Source organism: Eptesicus fuscus, chromosome 10 (genome assembly GCF_027574615.1).
Source record: "Eptesicus fuscus isolate TK198812 chromosome 10, DD_ASM_mEF_20220401, whole genome shotgun sequence".
Lineage (NCBI taxonomy): Eukaryota > Metazoa > Chordata > Mammalia > Chiroptera > Vespertilionidae > Eptesicus > Eptesicus fuscus.
Window position 1 is genome coordinate 54,404,625 of NC_072482.1, and position 17,560 is coordinate 54,422,184.

At 37.2% G+C, this 17,560-nt stretch overlaps 1 protein-coding gene across 1 annotated transcript in view; it reads right to left on the reverse strand.

Moving 5' to 3' along the window:
- The window catches only part of ASCC3 (activating signal cointegrator 1 complex subunit 3), a 262,237-nt gene that overhangs the window by 16,917 nt on the left and 227,760 nt on the right, over nt 1-17,560 (reverse strand). Inside the window, exon 37 of the mRNA XM_008153441.3 lies at nt 11,752-11,976. Within this exon, the coding sequence (XP_008151663.2) occupies nt 11,752-11,976 (225 nt within the window). The remainder of the gene's footprint in view (nt 1-11,751; nt 11,977-17,560) is intronic.

The window sequence follows — 17,560 nt, forward strand, 5'->3', positions numbered from 1 at the left end:
TCCATTATTAAAGTTTTCTAAACTTCAGTTTTAAAAGTCTGTGAATGATAATGTAATGTACAACATGGGGAACATAGTCAATAATATTGTAATTAATTTTGTTCAGTGCCAGAAGGTTACTAGAATTGTATTGGTGATCACTTCATAAGGCATATGGATGTCGAGCAACTATGTTATATACCTGAAAATAATATGTCAACTATACTTTAATAAAAAAAATCCCACCACAAGAAGAAATAGTCTGTGAACTTAGTCCTTAGTGTCTTCAGGACTGGCTGCAGGGTGTCTTGGTGAAATGGCATGGAGGAGGTTCCAGCCTCTCTACCCCTCTCAGCATTCTGATGACTTGCACCCTCTCCTCCTCCCTCTCAAGGAACCTGTTCTCCTTTTCCTCACATCTCCTGAGAGCCATCCTAAAGTATGTAGTGATAGTGTAGGGGTTACAACAATCACGTGAAAATAAGATAATGACAAAGGTTGAAATGACTAGATAATGGTGCTACTTCTGTTCAAATTAAGCGACATAAAGATAATATACTATCAGAGTTTAAGAGGCAGATTTATTTAGTCTAGAATGATAAAAAAGGATTTTAATTAATTTATAAAAACAAATTGTTATATATAGACTGTCTTGAGAGAGCAACATACTATGGAACGATCATAAAAACAATGCAAGTCTGAGAAATTCATGGCCAAGAGGAGCCTAAGGAGACATAACAACTGAATGTAATGTGGTGTCTGAAATGAGACCCTAGAACAGAAAAGTAACATTAAGTAAACTGGAGAATTCTGAACGAATATGGACTCTAGTTAATAATAATATCAGTTCATTAATTATGACAAAAGTACCATGTTAACCTAAGTTAATAATAGAGGAAAACTGGGTATGAATATTTGGGAACTCTGTTCTATCTCTGCAACTTTTCTGTAAATATAAAATTATAAAATAGAAAGTTTAGGAAAAAAACCAACTATGGAAATTCATCCCAGGCAGCCTGTTAAAACATTAGTTGTTAGACATCTGCTAGGAAATAAATGCACTACTTAGCTGAAGAGCTCCCAGCAGTTTTACGATGATGGGAAAACCTGAAAAAAGCTTTCTTAATAGAAAGGCACACTCCTTTCAAGGTTCAGGTTAGTGGTAAATAATGACCCAATATTTTGTCAATAATTAAAATGCTATAAATATGTTCATAAGAATCTTTTTCAATAGCAACAGTTGTTCACAGTAACTTTCTCCTGAACTTTTACCCCCAGAAGGTTAGCATTCAGGAAGCTCAGCTGCTGTCTAACAAACTTAATTAATCAAAAAGTCATTTCCGAGTTGTAACTATGAGTAAAAGCGCTTCAAGTGCGCTAGCAAGCCTACAAGTTAATCAAAATGCTAATGCAGTACAAATTAAAGTTGTGATTAACATTTCACAGTAGCTGCTTAAGTGAACTGATCACACAAATGGGTTAAGCATTACTCATTTCCTACAGCCCCAACCGGGAAAAGGGTTGTTATGTGGGTATGAGGAGAGGAGCTGGGGGTAGAAGTATCCTTCATAATAGCATCATATCATCAATAAACCATCACCAATTGTCTTACAAAAGCTTACAGGTAGAGTCACCCTGGGGGAAATAGCCTTCCAAATTATATTACAGTCCTTGAAGGGAGATTGTCTATAAATCCATAAAAGTAAAGGTGTTTAATACCTCAAAATCCACATATTTGTGTTAGTTTTGGAAATGCTAAATGCTAAATGCATCAGCTCCATGTTGCTTCTGAAATGGGGAATGGTGCTGTTTTAGGTGGTGTTTTGGGTGTTCTGCTCTAGAATTGAAACATAGCTTTGATATTAGAAGATGATTCTGCACTCTATTGTGGACCTTTTCAGTTGGAAGAATAATCACTCAGGATTAAGTTCATTTAGAATTACTTGTTTTTAAATAGTCACCCATTAATAAAACTTCATCAGGCTCCTATGCCAAGACATGAGCTCCTGGCAGCCTGGCCAGGACCGCAGCCTGAATTAGACTTCCCCGCCTCTATGAATTTGATAAGGTCACACTAATGTTTACAACAGACTACATGTGTTGGTAGACAATTCAGACTTGGCAGATAATCTTTAAAACATTATGAGAATCTACACATAATAAATTGCCATTTTCAATCTTCTCCTAAAAAAGAACTAGATAGGAAAAAGTGAACTATTTATTCATCCCATTCACCCATGACATACTGAGAGATATTATGTGCCAAGAATTATGCCCAAGTCACCTTAACAGTCAGTGACATTATAAATAGTTATTGATAAGGTTCCAGCATACCTTGCATGGTACGAAATCCTCCAAATGTATGCTCATAGTATTAATATTCCTTGAAACATACTTATAAAAGAGACATATTTAAAAACTTAATAGTGTAATTTTCATTTTAGGATTCTTTAAAGACTTGAGTTGCAGTTATTAACTCTTCAAATTGTGGACTGCTAAATATGTATAACCCAATTTTGGAAATCTAAAAATTATTTACTTATAACCCATCTATCTTTTCTTCAAAATAATTTGAAGAAGCTTTCTGAAGCTTCTTGTGCTATACTCTCCACGTAAAGGTAGTCTGTTCATTTAGTCTAACTATAAGCATTTAAAAATATGAAAGGATTCTCTTAAGAATACATAGAAAAATTTATCTACCATTTGCTGTATCAAAACATTATTAACAAGAAATAGACTAAGGACTTGACTAAGTACTCCTTTTGTTAAGCTCCGTAATACCTGGACTATTTTCACTGGTAATTGTATTTGACTCTATGATTCTAAAACTTGTTCATTTACTTGACACTGACATTCTTCAATACACTGACAACCCACAGAGCCTGTGCTTAGTGCACCCATAGGTAAATATTCCTCAAAGGTTACATTAGCCTTTCTCCATGGCAGCTCTATCTCCTGGCATTATCAAATATTTCTATGCTTTTAATCTACTACAAATGGGAATCATTTGTTAATGGGAATATAGACCCAGATATAGTCATAGTATTTTTCAGTTAAAAGAACTGGGCCAATAAGAAATATTCATATAATCGTATCTTCTTTTGCTTCCCTTATCAGATTTTTCCTATTCTCAGATCCAAAAATGTACATACATACATATCTTGTTATTAATTAACATACTTTTAAAAATAGGCTGAAGATGCAATGTTTTTCTCAGAATAGTTGTGGGTTCTAGAAAATTATAGTACTAGTTATTTTACATGTAATATACTTTTAAAGTTTATTAGATACTGTTGTAAAGATAAAAATGTAAAGTTATTGTTTTGAAGTTTGGGCTAAACAATAACTCCACCAATAACCTTTTAGGGATTTGGTTTTGCAAATTTTTAAAGAAGGTTCTCTAAATGGAGAAAAGTATACAAATTGCCTTTATTTATGCAGCTTATTAAAGTTATTTTTTGACTAGCATTTTTTATGACAATTGCTCAAGCTTATTAATTTGAGTGTAGATGAACTACATGTTATTTCATCTGTGAAAGAGAAGAGTGAAACTCAGTAGTTCAAAAAGACTTGGGCATTACGGAACATATACATAAGTATCTATCTGACTGGTAGCTATGACGCGCACTGACCACCAGGGGACAGACACTCAATGTAGGAGCTGCCATGATGTGCACTGGCCATTTAAAAATAAATGGCACCACGGACCTGGCGCTGACAAAACCAAGTCAGCTTCCCCCAAGTGGGACACAGGCCCGGCCACCACCACCTCGGAGTGACATCCCACAAAATTGCAGCCAACGCTGCCAAGACCCCATGGTGCAAAATGCAGCCCACAGCCCAGCCCAGCCCAGAAATGGTCACTGTGGGTGCTGGATAATGACATCACATAGCAACGCCTGGCTTCCTTTCCCTAGTGACTAGCCTCCTTGAAGTTTCTTCAGCCCAGGAACCCAACTTGCTTTATAGCCAGGTGCAAACATTTTACACTTTAACCAAATGTTGTGAAGCATTTTCACATGCCTCATCTCATTTGGGTCTCACAGAAGTATCAAATGTAATGTAAGTTATTGATAACTTACTCGTGGAGTAGGTAGATAGAGACTCGGTAGAATCCTATTTTCTTTTCATTAGCCGAAAAACTGAGATTTAGAAAGTTTAGAAACTTGACCTTACTGAAAAGAAGTAAGAAATGGTGGAACTTGAAAATGACTTCAGGTTTTCTCACTGCACAGAATATAGTCAAACACTGCTGCAGTTAAATATTTTACACTTTGTTCTCCCTGCATGATCTACAATAATAATCTGCTTCGTGTTGATATTTACTACTGTGTTGCTGACAATTACCTGAAAGAGAAGTTGGGGTGCTTCACTTGCTGGAAAAAGTTTAGCTAAATCAGAAAGCAGGTCTAATTAAGCAAGTTTATTCTATATAATAAAAGAGTAATATGCAAATTGTCCATACCTCAGTCACACCCACAAGCCATGCCCACCAGCCAATCAGGAGCGAGTATGCAAATTAACCCAACCAAGATGGCTGCTGCCACGGAGCGAGGAGGAGGCCTGGGTTTCCTGGCAATGGAGGAAGCCAAGCTTTCTGCACACCCTGGCCGGCCCTGGACTCCACTCAAGGCTACAAAGTTTCAATTATAGAAGATAAGTAAATCCCAACAAAAATGGTGGCAGCCACGGAGCTGGAGAGAGCAGGAGGCTTGAGTTGCCTCTGGTGATGGAGGAAGCCAAGCTTTCCGCACACTCTGGCCTGCCTTGGCCTCCGCTCAAGGCTACAAAGTTTCAATTATAAAAGATAAATAAATCCCAACAAAAATGGCTGCGGCCACGGAGCAAGCAGGAGGCTTGGCTCCGCTGAAGGCTACAAAGTTTCAATTATAGAAGATAAATAAATCCCAGATACCAGGGCCTCCACTTGGGTCGCCGGGGGGCGTGGCCAGCCTGCAAACCACCACAGGCCCATCGCCCAGGCTGCCCCACGCTCCAAGGGAACCCCCACCCTGATCCGGGACACCCTTCATGGCAAATCAGCTGGCCCCCACCCATGTACCAGGCCTCTATCCCATCTAATACTATCTAATAATCTAATAAAAGAGTAATGTGCAAATTGACCGTCACTCCAACACACAAGATGGCTGCCCCCATGTGGTCAAAGATGGCTGCCTCCATGTGGACACAAGATGGCCTCCACAAGATGGCCAGCAGGGGAGGGCAGTTGGGAGGGACCAGGCCTGCAAGGGAGGGCAGTTGGGTGCGATCAAGCCTGCAGGGGAGGGCTGTTAGCAGTGACCAGGCCGGCAGAGGAGGAAAGTTGGGGGTGACCAGGCCTGCATGGAAGGGCAGTTGTGGGGGGGGGGACCCAGGCCTGCAGGGGAGAGCAGTTGGGGGGGGGGGGACCAGGCCTGCAGGGAAGGACAGTTGGGGGGGGACCAGGCCTGCAGGGGAGGGCAGTTAGGGGCAAATAGGCTGGCAGGGGAGCAGTTAGGCATCAATAAGGCTGGCAGGGAAGTGGTTAGGGGTGATCAGGCTGGCAGGCAGAAGTGGTTAGGGGCAATCAGGAAGGCAGGCAGGCAAGCAGTTGGAAGCCAGCAGTCCTGGATTGTGAGAGGGATGTCCGACTGCCCGTTTAGGCCCAATCCTACCGGATCGGGCCTAAACGGGCAGTCGGACATCCCTCGAGGGGTCCCAGATTGGAGAGGGTGCAGGCTGGGCTGAGGGACACACACACCCCCGTGCACGAATTTCATGCACCGGGCCTCTAGTCTATACATATAAAGCTCTTGCTGGCGCCAATCACACACGTGTGTTTTAATCTGTCATTGTCGACCATGAATTTGGTTGACACTTCTATTATAGAGATAGGGTGAATAGTGATATTAAAATATTTCTTCTAATTAATTTCCTTTCAATGTGCATGAATCTGTACACTGGGACACTAGTATAAAACAACAGCTTCTATATTAAAGTTAGATACAAGAATTTGTAAAACAGAGGAAACCATCATAACATAGTTCCTTAAAGATCTTCCTTTCAGGCACTAAATCATATAGATTATTATTAAGGCAGGTCCCCTAGTTTACTTTTGCCTATTTCCATTAGGGCAATGGAACATGAATTAAATCTCTATAAATATGTTCCTTTATGTAGAATATAGAACTTTATACTTTTCCTCAATAGTAAAGAGAAGATGTCTGCTATCATTTGGGGAGTTGCTAGTTCCATATCTTGGGGCAAAGAATCTCTGAGCTTGCCTATTGCTATTTGAAGATTTTCAGAAAAGGATCAGTGAGATGGACAAAGGCTACCTCTAAGGATTCCCCATTAATGGTGGTGGTGAAAAGCCAGTGAAAAAAGCCAATAATCCAACCTGAGCAGAGAAGGCAAACCTTCAAGAAAGAAAGAGGAACATAAAATGTGTGTATGTGTATTTTAATAGTAAACCTATGCATAGGTTGTTCTAGTGTGCACATACTATGTATTACAGGGTCATCTTGTAATTCTGTTGGCATTCTCCTTTCTCCTATGGTTGTATCTCCAGTCTGACCTTTCCCCAATTATTTCCAATTATTGTAGTTTTACGGAAGAATGTGGGCAAGTAAATGATTAATTCATGGTCTATATATAGCACAATATAAAATCCTCAAGAAGAATCATAAGCAGTTGATACAAAAGAAAAAAACAAACAGCATATCAACTGGACACTGTAGAGTGATATAATAAAGCAGTTACAAATATCAATCATATCAACAAGTCCCTCTTAGAAACTGGTAAAGTAATTATAGACAGACTGTTGAAGAGGGAACTGGAGTAATTAATGGAAGGTGATTTGAGTACACAATGAAAAGGAGGGATTAATTTAAAAATTCTTAGTTTAAAAAAAAAAAGGAAATTCCTGTGAAGTTCTCACATTTTAAAACAAATTCTGACTAGACCACAAGTACAATTTTAAAATCCATTTTTATAGGACAACGGAATCCTTATACAATTTGGCTTAGTATTGCATTTAGGTAGTTTTTCATGTAAATAAAGATGATTTTAATGTAAATACTTATGGGCATTTTTAGAAAAGATCAGAGATATTAGGGCAGGATTTAGAGTCCTGGTCTCCATATGTACTGCCTCAACATATCACCTTTGGTTTATTTAACTTCTCTGAACAACAACTCCGTTATCCTTTGATAAAATACAGTGTGAGGGAAAGAGCTAATCAAAACACCAGGCACTTAGCACCAGTTCTAGCTTTGCCATCACATTTGGAAAATTTAGACAAGTCACTTTATTTTTTGATACTTCTTATTTGTAAATTTTCCCTCCACAAAAGCTAAAAAAAGTTTTTCTTTGGTATATTTGGCACAGAAATTATGCCACATCATTTACTACATTCTACAAATATGTTTTAAAGTTAACATGATCAAGAAGAGGAGCTCAAAGGTGAATGGCAAGAATAATCAATTCCATAGTTGTCCAATTTATAAATTAGAATATTTTAAGAAGATTAAAAAATTGAGGTATGTACAGAAATTTTTACCCTTATTTTTGTTGAGTGGGATGGAAATGGAAATGCTCGTAACAGAAAAATATTAAAAGGAACCATGACGAAAACACTTTAAACCAAAAGAATTGACACAAATGACCTTGATTCCTAACTTCAAATGGTTATAAGAGAAGGCAACCTATATGGTGTATTCTGACTTAAGCCAGAGTAAATTACCACTACAACTATTGTTTTCTTTTGTGAAAGATAACCTAGGACATAGGTAGTCAAAACTATAGAGTTTTCATAATCTAAATGATGGCTCAAGTAAAAGGTATATTTCTAGAAAATAAAGGGAGTAAAAAAAACTTTAGAGTTAAATGACCATGGAAAAGCAAGGAAATAAAAGAACTATTGAGAATGAGAATATTAAAATAGACCTATTTGAGTTCTCAAGTTGTTGTTTACTTTAAACATTAACACTAATGCCCCACTCTTGTAAGGTACTATTTTACTCAGGCACTGGGGTTAAGTGACTTTCCTAAGCCTTATACTAAAATAGGAGCAGAGTTTAATTTATAGTAAAAGCTGGTGGCACTGAGTCCCACACACAAAACACAAGGTCATGCTGATGTCCCATGAGGGCAGTAGTGTAATCTTCAATCAGCCAGCAGAGCTGTCGCTTGGAAAACTGCTTGAACTAATGCTTTCTAAGGCCAACAGTATTCACACATCAAATGAGAATAGGGTACAATCATTAAAATGGTCAATCAGTCATGGAAAAGTTTATTTACTCTTAATTTTTTGCTCAAATTTTCCAAGGGCAACCCTTATATTCTTTCCTCTTCCTGGCTTGCTTTAATCAGAATCCTACAAGAAATTTGCAGAAATAAGAGATTTAGGATATGAAGCTGGTTGCCATCTCAGGACAACAAAGTTTCTTTCTAGGTGACTTCTGAAAAGCCAAGTCAACATTTACGAGTGTCATCATTAATGTTTGTAATCCTACATAATAAAAGCCTAATATGCTAAGTGTCTGGTTGTCCGTTCAACCAATCAAAGCGTAATATGCTAATGATATGCTAAGGCTGCTCAACCACTCGCTATGACGTGCACTGACCACCAGGAGGCAGATGCTCCAACCAGTAGGTTATCTTGCTGCTGGGGTCCGGCCGATCAGGACTGAGTGAGACAGGCTGGACATGCCCTGGAGCCCTCCCGCGTTCCCTCACTGCTGGCCAACCTCCTGCGCACCTCCCCGGCCCTGATCATGCACCAGTGGGACCCCTCAGCCGGGCCTGCACCCTCTTGCGATCTGGGATCCCTCGGGGGATGTTGGAGAGCTGGTTGGAGGCTGAGGGACCCCACTGGTGTGCAAATTCATGCACCAGGCCTCTAGTTTATAATAAAGGAAAATTGCACACCCTATGTCTGACAACAGAGAACTCATTAAATAAACTATAACCTTCATGTGAAGGCATAAAGTGCAGTCATTATGCTTGAGAATATTTAATGTTATAAATTAAGTTAAAGGTTCTAAAATAACACAATAAAAATTTGTAAAAGAAACAAGTGAAAGGACACTGTATTTGTAAATGTACAAAGTAAAGGAGCATCTAAGCCTCTAAAGACAAAAAAGAACTATAATAACTATTATACTCTAGCTAATACATTTGTTTTCTGGAGGAGGAAGGGTTAGTAATTCTAAAACTACATCAGGAGTATGCAAGAATTGGGGAAATAAGTAAATATATTTTGATTAGTGAGAGCCAGGTTTCTCACAGGTGGAGAAAGGAGTCATAAATTAACAAGGGGAGGAACTAAAATGAAGCCTTTGGTATTGGATTAGAATTGTAGGTATTAGAATGAACTCATGATTTTATGAATACAAATGTTTTTCACACATATAATCATACATACACTTATAGATATACAACTAGATATAGATGTCTGTGTAGTATACATAGTTTCATTTCCTAGTCTTGCCCACTGAGTGGGTCTAGAGGCGAAGACACCCAGGTAGGGATGGAGTCAACAAGCGCTCAGCTTTTGGTCTCTAAAACCATGCTCTGATAAAAAGAACCAGAGCTCTTTGGAAAAATGGCTGATTCCAGGCCTGGGACAGGGGAACAAGCACAAGATGCCAAAATGCGAGGTGGTGTTCACAAAATGATGGGGCATGTCAACGTGATCCAGGACCTGGTGTGAGAGGCCCCGGTGGCTGACACTGAGACAATGTAAGTAGCAAAATAAATGACAGTAATGGATTTTACCTCGTAGAATAAAACAAACACTCGTGAATCTATACTTACATAAATAAATAACTAAATAAAGTAAATAAATAAAGTTCTTTCTTACAGTAAATTCTGGGGATAAAGGAAATAGAAACCATAATAGTAATAATTATTTCAGACAAAAATCACCAATGGATACTGAAAATAATGTAAGAAAGTATGATGAGAAACAGGATATTTGCATAATCTCAAACCTCTAAGTATCTTGCACAAGATACCTATTAATTACAAAAGGAAAAAAAGGAACTTTGCAGTGGAGAAGCCTGGCAGATACCACCATGTGCACAGAGTAAACGTCACCAGTAATGAGACATTCATGTCACATGCTTCCTGATGATACACTGAGAGGGTAAAGCATCATGTCTGTGGTATTCTTGCCAATAATATATAACTTCAATGTAACTATGAAGAAACATTAGGCAAACCTAATGGAGGGATAACTCTATAAAGTAACTGGTCAGTACTGTTCAAAAGTGCCAAGGTCATGAAAGTCAAGGAAGTATCCTGGTCCAGAGGAAGGGATGTTAGTGGAGTGAAATTCAAATGGATAAAATTTGAATGAAGCCTGTGGATTAGTTAATAGGACTAGATTAGTATTGAGGCTAGATATTAACATTAGGGGAAGCTGGGTGAAGAATATATTAAAATGTTGTTACTATCTCTACAAATTTTTATACTGTATGTCTAAATTTTATTTCAAAATAAAAAAATTAAAAAGCATATTCATAAAAGATTAAAAAAGAAAAGAAACTCATATTCATGGGGGTGAAGATAAAATTACTATAAATGACTAATTTTAATGTTTTTCCAGATTTGCTGCAATGAAAGGTATTAGTTTTATAATTAAAGAGAAAACTATTCTCTTTAGATGTTATATATAAAATATCTAATAGAGGCTAAATCCTGAATCCTTTGCCCTTTTAGCAAACTTAGAAATAGGCTCCTTTAGAAATTGCTAATTTCTATTATCACATAGCCTGAAAATCACTACTGACTGAAGAGTGAAAAAGAAAGTACCAGCAAGTTGATTAAATAACTTTCAGATATGCTACACCTATATACATCTATTAAGTATATCTACATGTAGAAAAATTTAATTCCTCCTGCCACTTTTCTCCAACCCTTTCTGACCCCAGGGTTCATTAACAGGTCAGTGTTTAAGGAGGGAAAACAGTTATAGAAAACACAAATGGGTATCCAGGGCCCTGGAGAAAATGTTAGGAACTTTAACCCCCGTTTATAAAGTGTGACTAATAAAGAGTGGCAAATCATCTTCCTAGAGAGATAAACCATGTGTTGGTTACAAAAAGGGTGTCAAAAAAATTTACGTGTTTATTATGGCCTTACTTCCCTTCTAATTTCTGATAAGTTTATGGTTACTCTAATTTTAGGAAATATCCCTATTCATTTAAATGATAAAACGAAGTTTTTTTTCTGATAATAAAATTGTCAGAAACTCATTTTAAAACATTTAAACATTTTAGAAAAGCATAAAGAATAAGTTAAAAATCAACCCAAATCCTGCTACACAGGAATGGCTACTGTTAATCTTTTAGTGAACACTATTCTGAATCTTCTCTCTGGGTACATATTCACATATAGATGTAGATACTCTACACAGATGTAGAATTCATAAATGAAATTGTAATATTCTGCAGTGTTCTACAGCCTGAGAGATACTTTGACGTTATTTTTGTCTGTCCTTGTCATCTTGACTGGAAACACATGAGAGCTGATATTTTTCTGTCTCATTCACTGCTGTATGCTCAGTGCCTAGAAAAGGGCCTGGTAATAGTTTACTTTCAATAAATTTTGATCAAATGAATGACTGGAATTCATATTTGCTTTTCCTTTGAAAATTTTTGATTTGATTCACCAGGTTTTTCTTTAAAATGCCACAATAAAAATGTTTAAATGCAAGTATATTTAATTCTAAAACAACAAAAAAGAAGTGATGGGAGAAAATGTAGGTATTAGAAATGACTTTCATACCTGACACACTCTGAGAGCTTGGTCCAAGACAGTTTTGGTGTCAGTATCATAATCCGGGCAGGGCAGCATGGCTCGGCTGAGATGTGCCTGTAGCAGGAGATGTGCTTTGGTGTGAGGGCTGTCAAATGAATGAGGGTTTGATTCAAAGGGAAGACATTTTGCCAGTTCACTATTCATATGATCTTCATTGTGCCTTACTGGCAAATCTGTGTATTCTTCTGCATCCTGAAAAACACACACATCCATATATATATTACTGTGCTAGATCAAAAGCATAATAATTAATGTACTTTTTAGTTTTAATTACTGAAATTTAAAACATGGTTTAGAAAAATCATAGATAATCTTATCCCTTAAGAGTTTTGCTTTGTTCAATACTATTATTAATATATAAGGAAAAGCAAGTAATGTATAATACATGTGAAATTCATGAATGCTTTTCTTATTTATACAGTCAACAAAAATAACAGCGACTCTACTAGGCATCAAATATCATGCCTGACACTGGCCCCACACAGTGAGCTAGAGACTAAGAGCGCACCAGAGACAAAGTTCTATCAAGTGTAATGAATGTTATGGTAAGTACAGAGTGCTGAAGGAACATTCAATTTGGGAACTTAGTTACTTTAGTGGGTCAGAGAAAGCTTCTTGGAAAAGTAATACTTAAGATCTATAGATAAGTGGGAGAAATAAGGTGGAGCTGGGATTAAGGGGGAGCAGAATTAGGATTGGTGAGGTAAGAAAAGAGTGTACTATTTTAGATTAAATTAATTTGTTCAAAGTTTCCAGTTCTACACATAAGGAGCTTGGAAGCTACCACTCTGTCCTAACAAGTAAAAAGCTAAACAGACTGAAAAATCAACAACGCTTCTTGGCTCCATATGAGGGAGGACACAGGACAAACTACTGTCCCCACCATTGGAAACACAGGCCAACTCAGGGAGTCACCGCTAAGAGGAGCAGAGATTCATAAGCTGAAACTGCCAGGGGAACCAGTGCCGGGGTGAGGAAACCTTAACTGCAATTGAGGAACGGTGGGAGGCTCTGTGTGGACAACGCTGAGTGCTAAAAACTCCAGGAGGATGATCTTAGTGGGCTCCCACGATATTGTGAAATTTATCTTCAGGAGCTTGACCAGATTCCCACAGTTAATATCAAAGAAATATCTCTTTGGGGTTTTCTAGCAGGGGGAGGCAAAATGCACCACTCTGAAATATGCCAGAGCACACTGTTCTTAACAAACAACAACAAAAGCAATACTGTTTTCCATTCACAGTGAGCTGAATCCACAGAAGTGAAACTCAGATATGTGAAGGGTTGACTGTATATTTATGGAAAAAAAATCCACATGTAAGTGGCTCATGCAGTTCAAACCAGTATTGTTCAAGGGTCAACTTTTTATCAATAATCACTTTTAATGTCAATGGTCTCAATGAACTGATTAAAAGACAGAAACTATCAGAGTGAATACAAAAACATGATCCAACTATATGCTGTCTACAAGAAAACCACTTTAAATCTAAAGACACATATAAATGAAAATAAATGGATGGAGAAAAATATACCATTTAACAACAATCAAAAGAAAACAAGAGTAGCTTTATGAATTTCAGGCAGAGCAGACTTCAAAGCAAGGAAAATTATCATGTATGAAGAAGGGAATTATATAATGATAAAGGGGTCAATTCTCTAAGAAGACAAAACAATTCTAAATGTATATGCGCTTAACAATGAAATGTCAAACTACAGGAGTGCAATGAGTGAATACAGAATTGGTTTAATACCTGAAAATCAATTAATGTAATTCATTTTATTAATAAACTTGAAAACCATACAATCATCTCAATTAATGCAATTTTTTTTTGAAAAAATCTAACACCTATTCCCCCAAAACTCTCAGTAAACTAAGAAAAGAAGGGTATTTTCTCAACCTAGTAAATGGCTTTTTTGAGAAACCCACAGCTGACATCATATTTCAGTAATAGACTGAATGCTTTCCCTTAAGATCAGAATCAAGATGGGGATCTCTGTTCTTAGTACTTCTATTCAACATTGTATCAGAAGTTCTAGCCAGTGCAATCAAGCAAGAAAAAGTAACAACAGGCATCCAGATGGAAAGGGAAGAAGTGAAATAAAACTGTCTTTATTTGTAGATGATATGATCATCAATATAGAAAAACCAATGAAATCTATAAAATAATCTACTAGAATAAGTGCGATTAGCAAGGTTTCAGTATACAAGATTAATATACAAAAATCAATTGTATTTTTGTATATTAATCTTGTATAATATATTGTATATTAATCAAGATTAATATACAAAAATCAATTGTATTTTTGTATATTAGCAACCAAAAATCAAAACTAAAAACAAATTTATAATAATATAAAATATATTAAATACCTAGAAATAAATCTGACAAAAGATGTAAAAGACCTGTATACTGAAAATCAAAAACATTGCTAAGAAAAATTAAAGACTTAACTAAATGGAGAAAGATACCTTATTTCTCCCAAAATTGATTTAATACAATCTCAATCACAGCAGACTTTTTTATATTTTGGTTGGTTGACAAGTTGATTTTTTAAGTAGTTCCAATCACTAATTTCAATGTGTGTGTGTGTGTGTGTGTGTGTGTGTGTGTGTGTGTGTGGAGGTGGTGGGGGGGGGGAGTCCCACACCAACAAACAAGTCTTACATACAGCGAGGTGTCCTACAATTAACTTAATTCTGACACTCTCTACCTGGAGATAGCATCAGGTCCCACAAATTAAGGGTTCAACTCTTTAAGACTGTCTCTTTTCCCCACTGCAGATGCCAGTTGTAAACCCAGATTATCACCTGTGTTTCTGACTGACTGGCTACAGATTGGGGGTTCTAACAATCCCTCACATGGGTTCCATTAATTTGCTTGAGTGGCTCACGAACTCAGAGAAACATTTTACTTATTAGATTACTAGTTTATTATGAAAGGATAAAACACAGGAAACAGGCAAATGAAAGAGATGCATAGACAAGGTATAGGAAAGGGCCCAGAGCTTCCATGCCCTCTCTGAGCTGAACCTCTACCCAAATCTCCATATATTCACCTACTGGAAAGCTCTCCAAACCCTGTCCTTTTGGGTTTTTAGGAAGTTTTCATTACATAGGCATGATTAATAACATCATCGGTGATTAATTCAATCTCCAGCCTTTCCCTCTTCCCCCAGAGGTTGGGGAATGAGGGTGGGATGGAGTTGTGGGGTTAAAAATTCCAACCTTCTAACTACAGGTTTGGTAAGGAGTTTCCATTCTCAGGTGCATTCTGAAAGTTACCTCATTAACATAACAAAAGGCACATTTACTGCTCTCAGCATTTAGGAAATTAACAAGGGTTTTAAGGAGCTCTCTGCCAGAAACAGGGATGAAGACCAAAAATATATATTTCAAGAGCAATATACATATATATATGTATATTGCTCTTGAAATATATATATGTATATATTATTTATTATATATATACATATATATATATCTTATTATAAATCACAACGTCACAATTCAAGTGGTGTAAAGAAGAAATACACAGAAGAGTGAGAGAGTTTAGCAAAGAAATCTGACCAAGTTACGAAGAGTTCCTGAAAAAAAAAAAAAAAAAAGGCAGATAAACTAAGACACAGAGGATGAGCAGATACTAACTAGATGAAGAGAGAAGTGAAAAGTACTCTGGGAATAGTCTACGCAAAGGCCGGTAGTGGGACAGAAAAAGGTGAGTCCAAGAAACTGAAAATGTGGTATAAAAGTAATTTCAATTGATTTAAACAGTATGCTAAAAACGTATCTTTAATGAATATTTGCAACATTCTGTTTAATGGAACTGGAAATATGTTTAAATTATGTCTCTTGTTTTATTTTGTTTTGCAATAGTCAAAAACATCACATGTACTCTGTACTATTTTGAATACAGTCTTCACCCTTTTGGCCTGCTTTATGTAAGAAGTGTATGCTGACACATTAGCAGTTAACAATGCTTTGCCCCATGTGTCATCTTGGTTTTCTTTTCCTATGTCATTTCAGCTCTTTCCTATTTTCTCTGAGGTTATCTGCTAAAGAACAAGGACCAGTTACAATGACAGTGCTATTATTTTTTATTGTAGGTGAATTTCAGGTGAACTGTCACCTCATGATTGACCCATTTCAATCCAATACCTGGGCTCCACCCAAATCTCCATCAGCAACTATCCACCCATCCCAGCCTTCCCACAGGGCTAAAGAAAAATGGAACAGCAGGTAAGCAGAAGATGGTTCAGATAAAACACGATCTTTCCTTCAAGGATATTAAAATGATATTGAGGCAAATAATTAATATAAATAATTATTTTAAGTATAGAATACTGTTAATCAGGGAAGAGCCCTGAAGTGAGTTGGATGTGTTGGAAAGTGTCCCCAAGGAGGCAGTGTTTGCTCTAAGCTTAGAACAGTTTGTAGGAGAGGAGAGAGGGAGAGAGATGCCCTGCATTCCCGGCAGAGAACACAGTACAAGCAGATCCATGAAAACAGATAAGGAGGGGTCTAAGGTTTAAGCCTCAGGGGTGAGGAGAATGATGCTGCTATTAATAACAGAGAAGTGGGGACACAGTGAGCAGGAGCTTCCTTTCTGTCAAGCATGCAAAATACACTTAAAGAGACGGCAATAAGCCAGATAGGTAGAGGTAGAGGGAGAAGAAATCAGCTGTCAATCTGTTTCATAGTCTAAAAAGTATTCATATTTATATTTCTTACTACTGTTCATAAAGACAACTTCTTCTGATCTTTTACCAGAAGAAAATCGAATAGCTATTTTAATACTCCAACCTGAATTGGTTCTCCAGGTTTTGGATATGTAGAATATGGGTTTAGACTTACAAATTATATGAAAAGTTCGATTAAAATAAAATTATGTGGGAAGAATTTGGCTGAAAGCAGTAATTAATAGTATTAGCTAAGTAATCCACTTCCCTCTGTACCATCTTGTTCAAATTTGATTATATACATTATACAGCTCCCTTCCCTACACTGAGTGAGGGAGGAAGAGGGAGAGGGAAGGATGGAGAAAGAGAGGGGGAGAGAGTGAGGGAAAGGAAAATCGAATAATTTTGATGATTGATAACAATATAAACTGGGCATTTCTGTCTTAGTTCCTATGTATGTCTGACAGTGTGAACATCTTTCTGTGATGTGTGATTCTAGTACTCTGAGATGCACATTTTTCATAAAGCATGACTTCTAAATGCAAGCCAACTACTTCATTTGGTGCCAAACTAAAGGGACAATGACTTACTCCAATGCTCCAGGAAAACCTAGTGGTGTTGAACTCACTGAGAAGCAGCATATCTGAACAGGGCTCACCACTAACAACCAAGCTTATTGTCCTTTCAGGTAAATTGGATCATTAGTGCTTTTCGTTGCATTTGCTTACGTTAGAATCTAAACTCCATGTAAGATGTGACTCCACTACTCTCCAAACTGTGCCAATTCTGCTTGAATTACCCGATTTATTGCCTTAATCCCCTGTTTCACCAGGACTGTGATTCTGCTCCCTGCCAGCAGTATCAGTTATCAGATGAGTCTGCTAATAGCTGAGTACATTTTAGGTTGGAAAAAATGCTAAGCAGTAAAGAGATCCTTCTAAGTCTTATAAAGGAGCCATCAGATTTTTCATGTAGATTACCTGCAGACAGTGACTTTCAGTGATGCCTTTTCTCAGTACATAAAGCAATCTTTCTAAACTAAGGGTTTCATAATTTCTTTGTAAAAACTATTCACTTTAATAAAAGTAAAATTATTTTA